The following is a 15,657-nucleotide window of genomic DNA, read 5'->3' as shown; positions in this document are numbered from 1 at the left end:
ATGGTGTACGAAACAAATATGTAGGAAAATTTACCTTGTTTTGAGATGAAATTGTGGTGTTGGGAGTTTAGAGACCGCCTTTGGGATGAAATTGTTGTCTCATTTTTTTCTGTCCCTAATTAGTTTTGTTTCTAACACGTCTATTAAGAATTTTAACCAAAATGAGCAGCAAATTATAGACAAAAAAAATCACTTATTCATCTCAGACCGAGTTATTTAAATGTAGAGAGGACAAATTTATATCTAATCCTATCTCATTTTTTTTTTCACAATCAGAATGTATAGGAGTAAAATGTATTGTCTCAAGGGATTCAAAACCAAGTCTTGTTGGTAAATTGACATGAAAGAGAATTTCATACTCCAAAGAACTACATGGATATATATAATAATATATATATATATATATATATATATATATAAACTCACACTTGTCAGCATGCTGAAACGCTTCGAAAATATTATTGTTTTTAGCAATTCATATTACATGCAAGAAAGTTAATTATTTTTGTTTAGGATTAACTAGAATTAATCCGCGTGTTGTTCAGGGGTTAAAAACATGATCCAAAAATAAGAGTATATTTAGTAAATAATTAGGAATAACTAGATTTTATTCCTTAATTCTTCATCAGGGGTCATTTGGTTCCTGGAAGATATTTATTGGAATGGGAATATGATTAGGAATGTGAATAAGAATAGAAATAGGAATGAATTAAAGTTTGATGGAATAAATTAGCATGTGTTTGATATGTCACAGAAAGGAGTGGATTTTGGCGTTTAGATTGATTATAATACACCAATACCCTTAATAATGTAAAAGTACTTATTATTTTTTTAATTACTGAAAACTATTTCACATATTTTGCATAAAATTGAAAAAAATTAATTTTTAACTTCATTAATTTGTTATTTATTGAAAAAAATTTTCCCGCATTTATTTGACAAGTGGCTACAAACATTTAAGAAAACTCCCTAAAACAAAGAAGTCTCAATATATAAAATTCCAATTTAGGAAGTTAACACTTGAAAATCATATAGAAGGAAGTAAGGTTTGAACTAGTATTTTAAAAATATTGTAAAATTATTATATGCCTTTTTGTGACAAAAAAAGTTATGAAACTTGTTATTTTAAATTTAATACTTGTTACTGCTAATTCGACACTTATCATTTTTATTTCACAACTCATTAATTAGCGAACTAAAATAATCAACAATAAAAAAAGTTATGAAACTTGCAATTTTCAGTTCACAATTTGTTAGCTAAATAACTAACTAAAATAATAAAGAACAAAAAAAGATTTACGAGACTTGTCATTTCTAGTTCAATACCTCAATACTTGTCATTTCTAGTTGTATTTATGTCATTGATTACATAAAAGTGCATATGAGTAATTTCATAATATTTTTGAAATGTCGATTCAGGTCTCACTTCCTTTTCTATCATTTTCAAATGTTAGCCCTCTAAATCATAATTTAACTAATATTTTTAATATACTCAAATTAGTTAATTAATTGTTACATTAAGGATTGGAGGAGCATTACTTTTCTAGTAAAATCCATTATCCTAAAATTAGCTTTGGAAATATTTTAGGATGTAGCTAGCTAGATATCAGATGCCACTAAAGAAATATTTTAGAGTGTTAAGCGCACTAAATATTATTTTGGGACACTGGATACATACAACTGAAAAAACTATTTCGTAGTGATGAATGTTGAGTTGGAGGGGGGCGGGGAAAAAATGGTCAGCCCCTACTTTTACACAAAAACGGCGTAGTTTTGGGGAGAGGAGGAAGCCGGTTCCCTTTTTAGGCGGTCCTTTATTCTCCCTAGTTTGATTCTGCCGACGTCTTAATCTGCAAATTGTCACCAGTTGTTAAAATAGATAAGACGGCATCTAATGTCGTTATGTCTGCTGCCCTGTAACGTTTTCTTCACTGTTTCAGATCGCCAATACGATGGCAAAAGCTTTAAAAAAAAAAAAAAATCTCAACTAATATTGCACAGGGGTAAAAAGCAACGTCCAAACATCCGTGGAAAACTAAAGAAAAGTTGATTAGGTTATATATTTGATGATTTAAAATACTCAAAGATTTTGTACCTACGGATCAACCCCAATACTCTTCATGTAAGGGGGAACCATAGATAAATCATTTCACTTGGGAGAAGTCTAATCAAGATTCCATAACCGAAAAAGGCTAAAAAAATTTTAAGCCCAGATAATTCAACAGAGAAGTTGCTTGATAATGGATGAGAACTTGTCATTAATACAAGCAAATTTAGACTTGTCCTCAAAAACATTTTTATTAAAAAAATTGTTACTTATGCTATGGCGGTACTGCCCATAATCTGTTATTGAAAAACCTTCCTACGTTGAACTATGAGTACGGCGTCTTAGATTCATAGTCAATTACATTGATGAGTTCAGCAAGAGGCTCCATAGCTGCGGGGCCTCTTCTTTGCAAGAGACGAACGGCAATTTCATATTCACGCCATCTGCTTAATCCATATGCCAATTTCCTCATTGTGTCAACTTTCACTTCTTGTATCCATGCTGGAGCAAGAGTCACCATTAGCCCCATTAAACAGGAGACATATGTTTTCCACGTCGCTGGATTGCAACTAACTGAGATTTTGCCCTCCATAACTTGAGCCAAGAACTCCAAATGGACTGCAACATTACGTGTCCTTCTAGACAATGCTCCTGATTGTGACGTTTCCCCAACACCCCATATGATTGACCCAGACAGTATCAGCAGATATGCCATGGCATAACCCTCTAGCATTTGGGACGAGCCTTTCTTCTCATTATCATACTTCACACGACTCCTGGTCAGAAGCCATGTAGGAATAGTCTCCCTATACAGTTCTTGCACCAGCTGTATCCCTCCTACCACGCATAAGAGACTCGCACCCAGAGTTGCTACCTCTTTTGCCCTCTGAGTGGCTTGGGATAGCGATGCTTCACTTGACTTCAATCGGTCAGGACTTGCCAATTCATGAGAGTACTCGGCCACAAGGCCCACTATTACATTTTTCAGATATTGCACATCAAGTATATTTCGACAAGATCGAAGGTAAAGGAATCCAGGGGCTATAGAAGGGCAAATACCAGTTGGTGTGTTAGTGTTGCCCAGCAGGCCATTCACACTAGATTCTGCAGTCAACTTGGAGGCTGAAACACATTTTGTTCCAAGGAAATGAGGAGAAGCAACTTCTTAGCAGCTGGGTTACACAGTCTTTATTATGTCTGAACACAGAACGGGAACATGATACAACAATAAAGTTGTGCCAGCGGCGAACCTTTTGCGCCCACAGAGAACCAATTATAGGCATGCTAGGCCAAGGGCAATTTGATGCACAATTTTCCAAAGCAGCCCCGGCAACAGCATGGATGTACTCTTGGCTCTTTTCAAGTTTAAAAGTAATAGTTAAACTGACAAGAGCTGCCATAGGTAACGGAAGCATTACTGGTGAAATTCCTAGGAAGCAACAAAAACAAAAATAATGCACATTTAATATATATTAGTGGAGGGTTCAATTTCGTTGGCCACCAGAGCATACTAGGAAACTAAATAAAATGCTAAAAAAATTACAAAATAAAAAAAAAGGGAATTAATCCCCTCATTTATGTTAGCCTGGGCACAATAAATATACATTTTGTCCCTCAAGACACTATATCTAGAATGTTCTCCAGTAAAGAAGACAGTCCTAAAGATATAATTGATTTTCCCGTTTGAACAAATTTAGTGAGTTCTAATATAAACAGTTGGCATTTAATTAAAACATAATAAAGCAGCAGGGACAAAATAGGTGAAATGCATTTCTGGTCTTCAAATAAAAATATTGATGAAACATAAAATTATATTCACATAACAAAAGAATAGATAAAGAAAACACGGACACCGCAATCTTGTCCTTGCACTAATATGATGCAACATAAATAAAAGTTTATTGAGCATGTGCATATGGATATCTTTATCGAAGCTCACCTTGCTGGCTCTCCTAAACTCCTAATCCATATAGGATTAGAATAAGCATTATCCGAACAAATTTTATCCTCATCCGAAGTCCTAACTGGTAAAGAGAAGTAAGAGAGAGAGAGTGGCTTCTTTATTTAACAGTCCAAAACTGAGTACACGTGTAGGTATTTATACTCCCGAGTCCCTAACAAGTCACTTGTTCAGTTCTCACTCAGTAACAGAAGGGATTACAAGCACCTACTTGACAAATAAGCCACGTGATTACCACTTAAACGGCTGTTACCCTAGTTGACACGTATCACTAACCCTATCTACTTCGTTTTGAAAATCAAGACTTGTCATCACACTTCTAGACATTTCTCCTTTTGATATGGGTCAGAGTTTCCAATAAAGAAACCCCTTGTGCAGTGGTTTCGGCATCAAAATAATCCAATTACGGGATTATTAAAAAGGTGTAAACGGGTTTTAGATAACTGAGATCAAGTGGTCCAAGCATAAGATTAAGCACGAGTATGATCAGAGTCTTGGATAGTTGTGATTATGAGGAAAGAGTTTCACAACTTCTCTTTCAAAATTGTATGTGGAGAAAGTTTAAAATTTTAGTGATTAAGGTCCCAACAAGTAATGACAAAGCCATTGTCATGGGTCTAAGGAGGAGATAGTCTAGGTGGGTAGTAACAACACATCAGGACGTTTTAGAAAGAGGTTGGTTCTTTCTGATTTTGACATACAGTTTCAATTGTTCTTTGTGTTTGGGACATTGGAAAACATGGAGGATAGGTGAAGAGTATCTGTTTTTTTAAAGTCCCAAATTAGAAGGGAAGATATCAAAATGTCAAAGAATAAAATTTGACTTTTAAATGATGTAGATATGTCTAGGACTTTAGACAAGGTTTGCTTGAATCATACTTATTCCAGTCCAACATGGATCAGGAGTTTCAGAAAAATTATGAGTTTCGTATACATAAACCTCTTATTTATGGTTTTGGGATCAAGTGGTTTGGACATAACAACCAAGCATAACATTGGACACGGATGTAATTAGAGTCTTGGGTAGTTGGGATTAGAGTCCTTTATTTAGACTCGGATTGACTGCTCGCCTCAAAGATAAGCACATGACGTTTTTTCAAGTTAAAGCTTCATTGAAAATATTGTCAGTCAAAAGATTATCTTTACTTTATAATATACTTCTAAATAAAATTATTAAATTTTAACTACAAAATAAAATATAATCTGGGCCGTCTAAATTTTTCATGGATGGTCCAGGTTTTAAGATGACCATCCCAAACTCAACTTTATTCAATTAGCAAGGACAGAGTTATAATTTTCCATTCAAACTTGCATAGAGGGAGTGTTTTACAATTTTTCATTTATGATTGCATGTGTTAGAACTTTACGATTTTTCTGTTAGTTTTTCTGGTAAAAAATTGCAAGTGTTATAAAGATGAGGAAGGAACATGGATGTAGGTTTATCGTAGGGAATGATCCATGTTAAATATTGTACATTGTTCTCCTTTCTTCTCGTCGGTGCTTGTGTGTTTAAGGTCCTGACACATCTATGTGCATATGCATTTGTTGTTATTTTATGTAGGAAAGTCAAGATATGCTTAAGTTCAGTTTGACATCAGCATCAAAACTAAAGACGACAAACAGAAAAAGCACAGCAGAACACTGAACCAGAAAACTACCAGATGAACAGTTTGGAACATCAACACCAACAGCAGCCAGTATAGCTTTTATCTCTGACTCAACTGATTGAAGAGTTGCTGCTGGACTAGGCCAGTCTATTCCATTCATTGGAACTAGTTTCCACACACCACGAGTGACTTCTGAAGAAAAGTAACCGATTATAGCAGCAAGAGAAGCTGGCAGAAAGTCAACAAGGTCCCTCAGACCTGCAAATGAAATTGCTGATAAGAGCTTCATTGGTGAAAAGAAGGTAACACCGGAAACATATGCACTTTTCATCCATACTTTTGTCAAGCTCCAACAATCAAACCTGCCGAGACATAATTAATGCATTATATACATGATTGGAAAAAACTTATGCTCCCAAATTACCCTAATTCAATATCACCAATGGAAATAAACCTTTGCTGTTGTTTTAGTACACTTAAAAACAGGTAATTCAAAGAAGTTCATAAAATTTGTGTATATCAACCATGAATAACCACAGAGATTTGTGTTTCCTTTGGTATGCATAATATTAGGTGCAGCAAAGGAAAGACGATGAGGATGTTGGTAAAAAGGAAACACTCAGGGACTTAAAAGCTAATAAAAAGATCCAGGCAATATTGAGTGATAATAACAAAATCATAAATATTAGATGTCCTTTTTCTTGTGTATTTGAAAAGGAAATCTCCTTTTGATACCAAATACACCCTTGATGTCCAGAGGCGACTATAAAAATTATCAGAATAGAAATGATCAAATTTACAGGGACACGGCATCAGTACAGGATCAAATTTATAGAAACGGATTTTTTTCTAAAAAAATGATGGCAACAGAAAAACTTGATTCACATAGCACTTCACTGACCTGTTGTCAAATCCCGTGATGACAGTTGCCCATGAACACAAGCAGTCAAAATTGCTTCAAGGACAAAAGGAAGAGCTTCCAGCACTTCCCATGCAGGAAGAATTGGTCTTTGATAACCATCTTCACCAACACTTAAAAAGGGACTACACGCATTACTGCTTGTTGATGAATTACTAGACAAGGCTCCACCTTTAGTCATTTTCCAGTAAATCATACTTAGTATCTTATTAGCAACTTGATGAACGGAATTTCCAGTAGACAGACCAGATATTGCTGAAGCAAGACAAGACTTGTATTGGCAATACCAAGCCCGCAATTTTGGAAATGAATCAATGAATACTGGTTTAAGGAAAGCAGATTCGGAGCTATCTTTATGGCTTGTCAGTTCATCTTGGAAAGACTTGACGCGGTTATTGTGCAATGACAGAAGATACTCCAGGGTGAGCTCACCTTCAAGTGCTCCTCCTCCAGTAACGCAGTGGTCCAGAGGGGGTCTATAGAATTTCCATAGACGAATAAGGAAAAGGAATGCTAAAGAAAAAGCCATGTATGTCGAGGGCTCATCTCCTGTGCTATTCAATGTCGGTTTAAGTGATCCGAATGCCTCACAAAGGGGCATTAAAGAAGCAGCAACTGTGGGAACCTGACAAAGAATTTTTGTATCCTTAAAACATTTGACCTCGAAATGTGACTGAAATCAAAAAATATATTAAGCTTATGAAAGATATAGTAAATCAACCATAGGTAAATTATCAAAGGTGGCTTTAAGAGCCTATAAGCACCCACAAATGTCATTTAAAGGGAATCATATCAAACTTGCTCCCAAGTAAACCCAAAAATTTTTGTCCCGATTGTCGACACTGTATTTTGTCCGGTGATAATAAAAAAAAATTATATGAAAAACCAAAAAAAAAAAAAATGATGACGACGACGGTGACGATAACAATAATAATAACTAGTTGCTCGAATATCTTTACAGATTACCCTTTGATGCTTAGGATTTTTAGTGAAAATTAAAGGGATTATCTTTGAAGATTATTCTGTACAGATTGGGAGGAAATTAAATCTCCATATCGATAAGATTTCTGGGCTCATCCTCTAGAAAATTTAAAAGAGATTAAGAGAGTTAAGAAATAATAAAAATCAATTAATCAATGAGTTATTTCACAAGATATCCCAATAGATTAAAGAGACTATGATATGTCAGTATCCAAGGTTTATGCTAGAAGATGAAAATAAATAATCTCTCTCCCACGATTTCGGTAATCTTATCCTTAAAAATATCTTATCTCATATAAACCCCAACTCTAGGCCCTATATAAATACAAGTTAGGAGAGGATAGGCAAGGGGGATGAGGAGAGAACAGCAAAAAGGCAGCAAAAGAGAGGTAGAGAAAAGCAAGAGAGAGGAAGACAGAAACAAGAGAAAAAATAGAAGGGTAGGAAGGAGAGAAAGAACGTTGAGGGCAGATGACATATACAGGTATATAATCATCATTTGAGCGTGTTCTTTTCGGTCTCTTCTCATTTTGCCTGAGAGTGGATTCCTTTAGTCTGTACGTAGCTATGCGTTGCTTCTGAATTGGATATTCAATTGTTGGTTTGTCTTTTGGTCACTACATCCCTTCGCTGACTTAATGATCAGAGGCATAGAGTTGGTTTTATCCCCTTAATTTCCCTTCTCATTTTTATTGCACATGAAAATGTTCCCTTTCTTTGAAAAAAATACAAGGATAGTTAAAATAAAAGAATTAATCTTTTGATTGGAGCCTAGGCTGCCACTTAAGATCCTACATCTTCGCAGGCACTTCGGCAGATAGTGTACCATGTGGGTCCATACAGTTCTTTGGGTACACTAACCTACAGCAAAATACACGCTTTTAAAAAAAAAAAATTTTTTTTACACGCTGGTTGGATGCCATGTGGGTACATACGGCTCCGTAGGTAACCAATCAAAAGGTTTAAAAAAAATATAATGGAAGCATTCAAAAATGTAAATAAATATTTTTTAAAACAAATGATACATTTTTAATTTGAATTATGTGGACTTTGATCCCATCTCTGTATCCTAGGCTTTTATCTTAGGTTAAGTGCCTTGTAAATAAACAATTTTTTTCCTATTTTTTATGTGAATTTCAGAGGACAATTAAAATAACCTTAAAATATATTTTGCACAATCAGATTAGGTAACTATTTTTATAAATGGATATTGTGAGGTGCCTAACACCTTCTCTATGCTAAATCGACTCCCTAACCTATTTTCAATTTGCAGACCACACTTTTATTTAAAAATGTTTTCCCAAGATTTACCTTTAAAATTTCGGTGGTGACTCCATGTTTTTAATCTGATTTTCCACATGGGAAATTAAGCGCTAGGTGCAACACCGAGTAATTCACAACAGCACAAATTCAAAAGGATAACAAGCCGCATAGAACCACTAAAGGAAAGAGAAAAGGGATTCACTTACTAGACCATGCAAAGAAATTATATGAACTGTATCAACAGAGGAAACTCCAAGGAGAATAGCACTAAGCACAGACATATTATCAACCAAATGGCTCCAAGATCCAGAATGGCTAGGAGGTACAAGAAAAAGAAGAAGCTTGACCACATAGTGTACCACATGTTCCTGCCAGGGAAACACATTTGTCTTTAGAAACACTAAAGGATAACAAGATGGATTAAATTCAAGAATTACATGATACAGTTCAGTAACTCAAATATTCTTTCATTCATCCAGAATTACATGATACAGCAAAAACGTGCAGAACTATTTCCCAAACAGAGAAAGAGTTAGTGGAAGTTTAAACAGATAATATATATATATATATATATATTAATTACCACAGCTGAAAAGGAAGAGATAAATGCCATCTTAACTTGATGATCTTAATCCACTTCTTACTTGATGTTCCAAATTTCAAGTATGTTATTATTGCAGAATATCCAAGACTATTTGTAAATATTTAAATTCATCAGAATCTGATTATAAAGGAATCATAAGAGGTTCGTGGGATTAATAATTAATATAGCGTATTCTATGTCTTCCTGAAAAGCCTATCAAGTGTCATTATAAGTTGCTCACTGAATTATTACGATGACGTCAGTGATAATGTACTTATTTTAATGGATCCTCCTCATGCGTCACATAAGCATAAAATGGTACGGAAATTATCTGCAGTTTAACATCTTTCTATTTGTAAGACTTTTAGGGAAATTATAGTGAGGGCATATGAAGGACTCACTGAATGATAAGTATAAAATTAACATTTGAATAAGAAAATTTGCACAACCGAGTAAATGAATGAAACACAGTACAATCATGGGAGTACATTATATTACAAAATCTCAGCTCAGACACATCACCTGAATATACCATCCACAACTAAGGGAGGCACTGCAAAGGATCTTTGCAGCTGCAACTCTTTCCGTCTCTGATCCATTTAATGCAATATAGTACAACTTCTCTATCTCTGCCAGACTAGGAAAGGAGAAAAATGAGAATCAATCATCAGTCAGTTTTATAGTACCAGAACCTAAATAAATTTCACATAGCAAACCTTGAGGCAGGGGTCACCATAAGGGAGTTTATGAGGGGATCATTTAATAGAGTTCCTTCCAAAAATGCTGACCATGGAGATTTTTCAACAGGTGCTGCATCTGGCAACGACACAGCAGAAGTAGACACATAACCAGGCCAAAAGTACACTGATGTGTCCATTAATTTTCTTGCAATGCAAGCTTCAACTATGAGGTGCCTCAAGTTGCCACCTGAAAGATGCCAATTAGTCCAAACTGTTTCAAATTTTGGACCAAAAAGACATGAAGTAACTACATCCACTCCCATGGGCGGCGAGATATTAATTATAATTTGTCATATCTAGTACAGATAGAAGTATATATATCATGTTTCCAAAGTAACCTGCTCTTGTATAATTACAAGAATGGATGCCAGTGCCAGAACCATCTTCTCCATTCACAGAATTGTATATGAAGCAAGCTGCTTTTGTAGCTGCATGATTAGCTGCGCCAACAACTAAGTCGGGAGGACATAGGAGGCTAGAAAAATGACCGAGGACCTGAACAGATAAAATCAGTCCATGTTTCCTAGAGTCAACACTCTTCCTCTCCATTTCAGATCTGAATTCAGATGCCATTGATACTTGAACAGAAGATGAATTATGTTCAACCTCATCCTTTAGAACATTTGCAATTGCCAAGGGAACAATAGACAAAAGTACAGAAAGACGCGCCTCAAGGTGTGGAATAGGGCCTTCAGGAGGATCACGTTCCTGCAACAACCATGAAGCTGAAAATATTCATTTTACACATTTTTCCTAGTAAACAAAATACTAACAAGAATCAATCTCAACTCTCTGCACAAGCCGGAGGGCTGAAAGCCAGAGTGCTAGAAAAGTTTCCTGCCAGCTAGCCTGGTTAAATGTATGTAGTGTCTTGATTCCTTCTGCAAATAGGAGACGAATATTAAAAGGACAGAATCCTTACAATAGGAAGTAAAAATATTTAACAGAAAAGACATCATCTTCCTAAAAATATACAATAGAAACAAACTATAACAGGAAGCATACAAAAATAAACAGAAGACTGTGTGAGAGGATTTGCCTGTGAGTACATCAATAGCAGATTTGGTAGGAAGTTGTTTAGAATCCATAGCATTCTCCATATATATATCAAAAGGAACCCAGCAAGGAGACTGACGAGATGAGTAGTTGCATCTTAATAATGAATTAAATGATCCAACATCAACAAGAATCCCAACCAGTCGGTTCTTATCTAGGTGGAATTCAAAATCAGAAACTCTATGAATGTTGGAAAGTACTTTTGTCAGGACTGGGTTTGCTAGTTTTAATTCCGAGCAAGGCAATTCAGGGGATTCAAGAAATCGGATCCTTTGCAAGAGGCAATTGAATTTTTCAGGCCTATCACAAATTATAAGTGACGAGAGGAAAAAGATTAGTTAACTTTCCAGCTCATATTTTATTACAAACGCAAATAAATGGCTACAAGATATGCACGCGAATAACACATGAGGAAAAACTAAATAAAATACTTCAAGCACTAGAAGGTCATCCTCATGCATGGTTAGGCAAGAAAAGTCATCATAACTGTGAACTATTGAATATGCACAGGCAAGATCTTCATAACAAATACCGGCAGACCAAGTATCTCAAAGATGAAACAATTTATGCTCCACCAAGCCAATTAAGCATTGTCTAGAAATTTATTAAAAAAGCCCCAACCTCAAGCATTTACATAGCAATTCAAGACTACATTTGCTCACTCCTTCGTTTGTTCTTTGTTGGTGATCAAGGTCAACAAGTCTTCAGACATATGCCTATGTTTGACCATCTAATGACCAAAACAACCCAACATATAATTTACATTGTTGAACCATAATTACCATGATTACTAACTCATCATTCAATTACGATTATGACATAACATGAAAATCAGTGGAATGCAGTATATCTCTGCAAGTAATACTTCTATTTTCTCTTCCTCCCAGGTCATGTTTTGACAGAAGATGGTATTATTTTGCACCTGATTATAAGACCATTCTAGAAATTTTCAATGAAACTTGAATCATTTTCTCATGCAGGTCCAAAGTATCACTTATCACAAGTAATGGCATACTTAGAATCTTTCATAGTTATCCAATCCTCCCCCTCAATCCGAAAGTTTACTCCTCTTATTATACCAAAATGGATCAGGCTAAAAGCTGTTTTTGGCTTCAGCGTTTCTCAGATAGTAGATATGTAAGACGCAAGGTGATGGAGGATGAAAATGAAATAGGAAGATTAATGTTATTTGAATAGTTTGTTAGTATTTTAATTGATTAGTTGTTAGTTAGTATCTTCTTATTATCTCACAATTTCAATGTCAATTTCAATTTTTTACCGTTATCTTGTATTTGAACAAACCGTTGGGGCTGTATATAACTAAAGCCCATATCAATTGGGGTTAGTTAACTTCACTCATTCATTGATAAAGTTCGTTCAGCATTTTGTTTAATACGTTCTTCCTTTTCTTCCTCCTTGCTTTGGTCCTACATCACATGGTTTTCTGAGAGAGAAATAGTTTATAAAAACATTAGACTGAACTATCAAGACAAAACCTTAAAAGACCAAATATAAATAGTAGAAGGAGATACATGTTCAAGAGGACAGATTGTAGAAGAATTGTTGCTTTTCTGCTTTCTGTTAGTCTTTCCAAAACCTCTAGTGCCATGAAGGAATTTCTTTTCCTTATCTGTTCACGATATTCATTTCTTTTGATACTGTGAGTCACATTGGGATCAATGTCCATGTACAGGTCGCTTTTGGGGTTCGAGAATGGTTCTTCACAGGGCTTCATTTGTATTCCCCAGTCATCTAATGTGCTATCAATCAAAGCAGTGACGATGCTGTGAAAAAACAGCACAAATACATGTCCAAGCTCCAGAACAGAAATGTTGTATGTTCGAGAAAGTTGAAGGGCAGTATCAACAGAATTTATTATCCTGCAAACCAGAAATGCTCTTCTTAGAGTACTATGTCATTCATCCAACAACTAAGCATGTCTATTTGCCAACTCTAGCCTATTCAGGTCCCCAGTGCAAGAATTACAAATGTGGCGAGTGAAATAAAATTTTCAGGTCTTAAGACCGGTACAAACTGTTTCATACATGTGCATTTTAACAAACAGAAAAGTACAAGTGAAAGCAACTAAACCACCATGTTTGATATGTACTAAGACTAAGTTTTTACAACCTTAATATTACCAAGCAACAAATTTCAACTTTCAAGGAAAATCAACAAAGTTAGCAAATGCGGCCTCTAATAGATATTTGACTCATCTGTAAAGATATATAAAATCTATCAAATAGAACCATGTGTCAATTTCCTAGCTTTCACGTGGCATTTACATAAGAAAAATTAAATAAGAAATTTATAATTATGAACTGCTACCTCGTGAGGCAAATAGACATTATCTTAGAGCGAACCTCCACTAAAGGAATAACGATAAAGAGACGATATTTACTTTAATTTGCAAGAATCAGCCACATTTGGATCAAATGATAATGCATACTGGCGGAGAAGTTCAAGAAAGAGCCTATAAGCCTCTGGTTGACAATGTCGAAGAGGAATTATCCTGTAATAAGATGTTGGATTAATAAAGCAAAGCATCTCACAAAATCATCAGAAATGAACACTACAACAACAAGCCTTATTAAGTAGACTCAGCTATATAAATCTCACGGTGGCATTGTATTCTGTCAAAAATGAATAATTTAACAAAATGCAGAATACTGAAGAGACACAGAGCAGGTTTGGACAACTGGTTGAACATAGCAACCAGGCTCGAGTTTAAAGCCTGCTATTCAAGCTTCCGGTGTTGCATTGCCGCAGCATTGCTTGCGCATAATGACTAGAAACGACGAGAAGTGTACATTTAAACGTGCTTATACTATTGCAAGAGACGAAGTAAAAGAAAACACAAGTGTAATACAGGAGTCTAGGAGATTTATACTAAACCCTCACAAGCAAACTTCACTTGCACATGTAAATGAAAATCAAACAATGTAAAATAGTAAAATACATAAAAATAGAAATGGGAGAACCTGCAAGAGAGGAGTGAGAGGACTTGGAGCGGGAAGAGGAGACGGGAGGAAAGGGCTTGCTGAAGGAACTTCCACAAAGAGGGGTGGTTGTAATCGAAGCAGAGGTGAGAGACCAATAGCTCCGCAAACTCAGGGCTTGGCAACCGAACATTCAAAGAGCTGAGACATTCGATCAATTCCATTACCCAATATAAAGGAGGTTCTTTTCGTTGTGGGAACAGCTTCACCCTTTCTAAAACCTTTTCCTTCCCTTCATTCCACTCGCATTCGCCACCTGACCCCATTATATTCTGCTCCGTCAAGCTGGAAAATGCAACATTTGAGCTCATCATCCTCACTCATTTGTAGGAGTAACCATCAGAAAGTAAAAATTTTATTGAGGCTGGTCTGTTCGCTGGCACAAGAATCATGTGTTTCGCCCAGCCGACCATCGTCCTGGTTGTAGGTAACACGTGGCAGATAGTGTATTGCTTGTCTTCACTCTACTTCTCTAGTTTTCAGTGATGATGTTATCATTATACTCTTCCGTACTCAAACGCTGGAGAACCTGATTAAGAATTGATTTGGTTCTCCCTCTCTGTAATGTATATAATATTCATTTTACATGTTTATTATTATTTTTTGAATTAATTTTATTGATATTCTCTTATTAATAATCACATAAGAGATAGAGAGAGAAAATTAAAAATACTTGTAATGTTTTAGAAAAAATATATCATATTAACTAATTTAACTAATATTTTTAGTTTACTCAAATTAATTAATTAGGTCTTACATTAAGGATTAAAAGAGTATAAAATATTAAGACCTTTTTTATTTTGAAAATATTTTTTGTTTTAAAAAATAAAAAATGAAAAAACTTGTTCAGTAATTTACTTTTAATTAAGTGTTTCTAAAAACAAAACAAAACAAAAATCTAATTTTAAAAACTCAAAAACCAAAACAATTTTTAGTTGTTTTCTAATTGTTTTTATTTTTGCATTTCTTATTTTTTTTGTTTGAGAAAATTGGGAAATCACATAAATACTTAACAACTACCCCGATTTCATACTTTAAGTAAGATGGTTTAGATATTTTTCACGTAAATTAAAAAGAATTCTAATGGTCCAATTATATCATTACGCCAATTAATTAAATAATACGTAAACTATTATAATTATAAGGATAAAAATGCGGTGAAAGGGGGTAAATAATACTACTAACTATTAAAAGAAGATGGGGAGATAAAAGAGGTCAAAATCGGGACATTGTTCTAAAGACACAGCTTAGTCAGCCTTTAGCTTTAGAAATGGAATATAACACTTCTTTAGGATGGCAGTGAGAGTCTTGTTGGTAGCTTCTGCCTTACCGTAGGGCCGTCTCAGCGGAAGGATAAGGACCTGCAACGGCAGAGACTACTGACCCTCTTCTCTTCTTGTTTCTAGCCGTCTGTTATGAGTCCGGGAAGCCTGGAATTTACCATATGATGTTAAAGATATGAACTGAGTGCCATTTGATGAGTAACTGAGAACAAGGGAGAG

General features: G+C 35.1%; 1 protein-coding gene across 6 annotated transcripts; it reads right to left on the bottom strand.

Annotated features, from left to right (window-relative positions):
* Positions 1 to 2,220: 2,220 nt before the first annotated feature.
* Positions 2,221 to 14,510, bottom strand: LOC114722579 (mediator of RNA polymerase II transcription subunit 33A). 6 transcript variants are annotated; one of them, XM_028908645.1, is made up of 12 exons: positions 14,138 to 14,510; positions 13,558 to 13,668; positions 12,689 to 13,036; positions 11,140 to 11,456; positions 10,890 to 10,981; positions 10,439 to 10,808; positions 10,077 to 10,287; positions 9,883 to 9,997; positions 8,984 to 9,145; positions 6,516 to 7,158; positions 5,666 to 5,872; positions 2,221 to 3,476 (listed from the first exon to the last, which is right to left on the bottom strand). In XM_028908645.1, exons 1-12 carry the CDS (start codon positions 14,467 to 14,469, stop codon positions 3,145 to 3,147), a joined length of 3,240 nt encoding a protein of 1,079 aa, XP_028764478.1. In that variant the 5' UTR covers positions 14,470 to 14,510; the 3' UTR covers positions 2,221 to 3,144. The 6 variants fall into 6 exon arrangements, with proteins under 6 accessions (XP_028764478.1, XP_028764481.1, XP_028764479.1 ...); XM_028908648.1 differs by having other exon boundaries at positions 6,966 to 7,158; XM_028908646.1 differs by having other exon boundaries at positions 13,606 to 13,668.
* Between the last annotated feature and the right edge of the window lie 1,147 nt (positions 14,511 to 15,657).

Source organism: Neltuma alba, unplaced genomic scaffold (genome assembly GCF_004799145.2).
Source record: "Neltuma alba isolate B1F8T4 unplaced genomic scaffold, ASM479914v2 tig00012097_pilon, whole genome shotgun sequence".
NCBI classification, from domain to species: Eukaryota; Viridiplantae; Streptophyta; class Magnoliopsida; order Fabales; family Fabaceae; genus Neltuma; species Neltuma alba.
Note: the sequence above shows the minus strand (reverse complement) of the source record. Positions and strands in the feature narration are given on the sequence as shown.

Coding starts and splice junctions, on each gene's coding strand:
- LOC114722579 (XM_028908645.1), bottom strand. CDS start 14,469: ATGATGAGCTCAAATGTTGCATTTTCCAGCTTGACGGAGCAGAATATA. Junction 10,982..11,139: donor TGCTATTGATGTACTCACAG/GCAAATCCTCTC, acceptor TCCTATTTGCAG/AAGGAATCAAGACACTACAT. Junction 9,146..9,882: donor GTTGTGGATGGTATATTCAG/GTGATGTGTCTG, acceptor TTTCCCTGGCAG/GAACATGTGGTACACTATGT.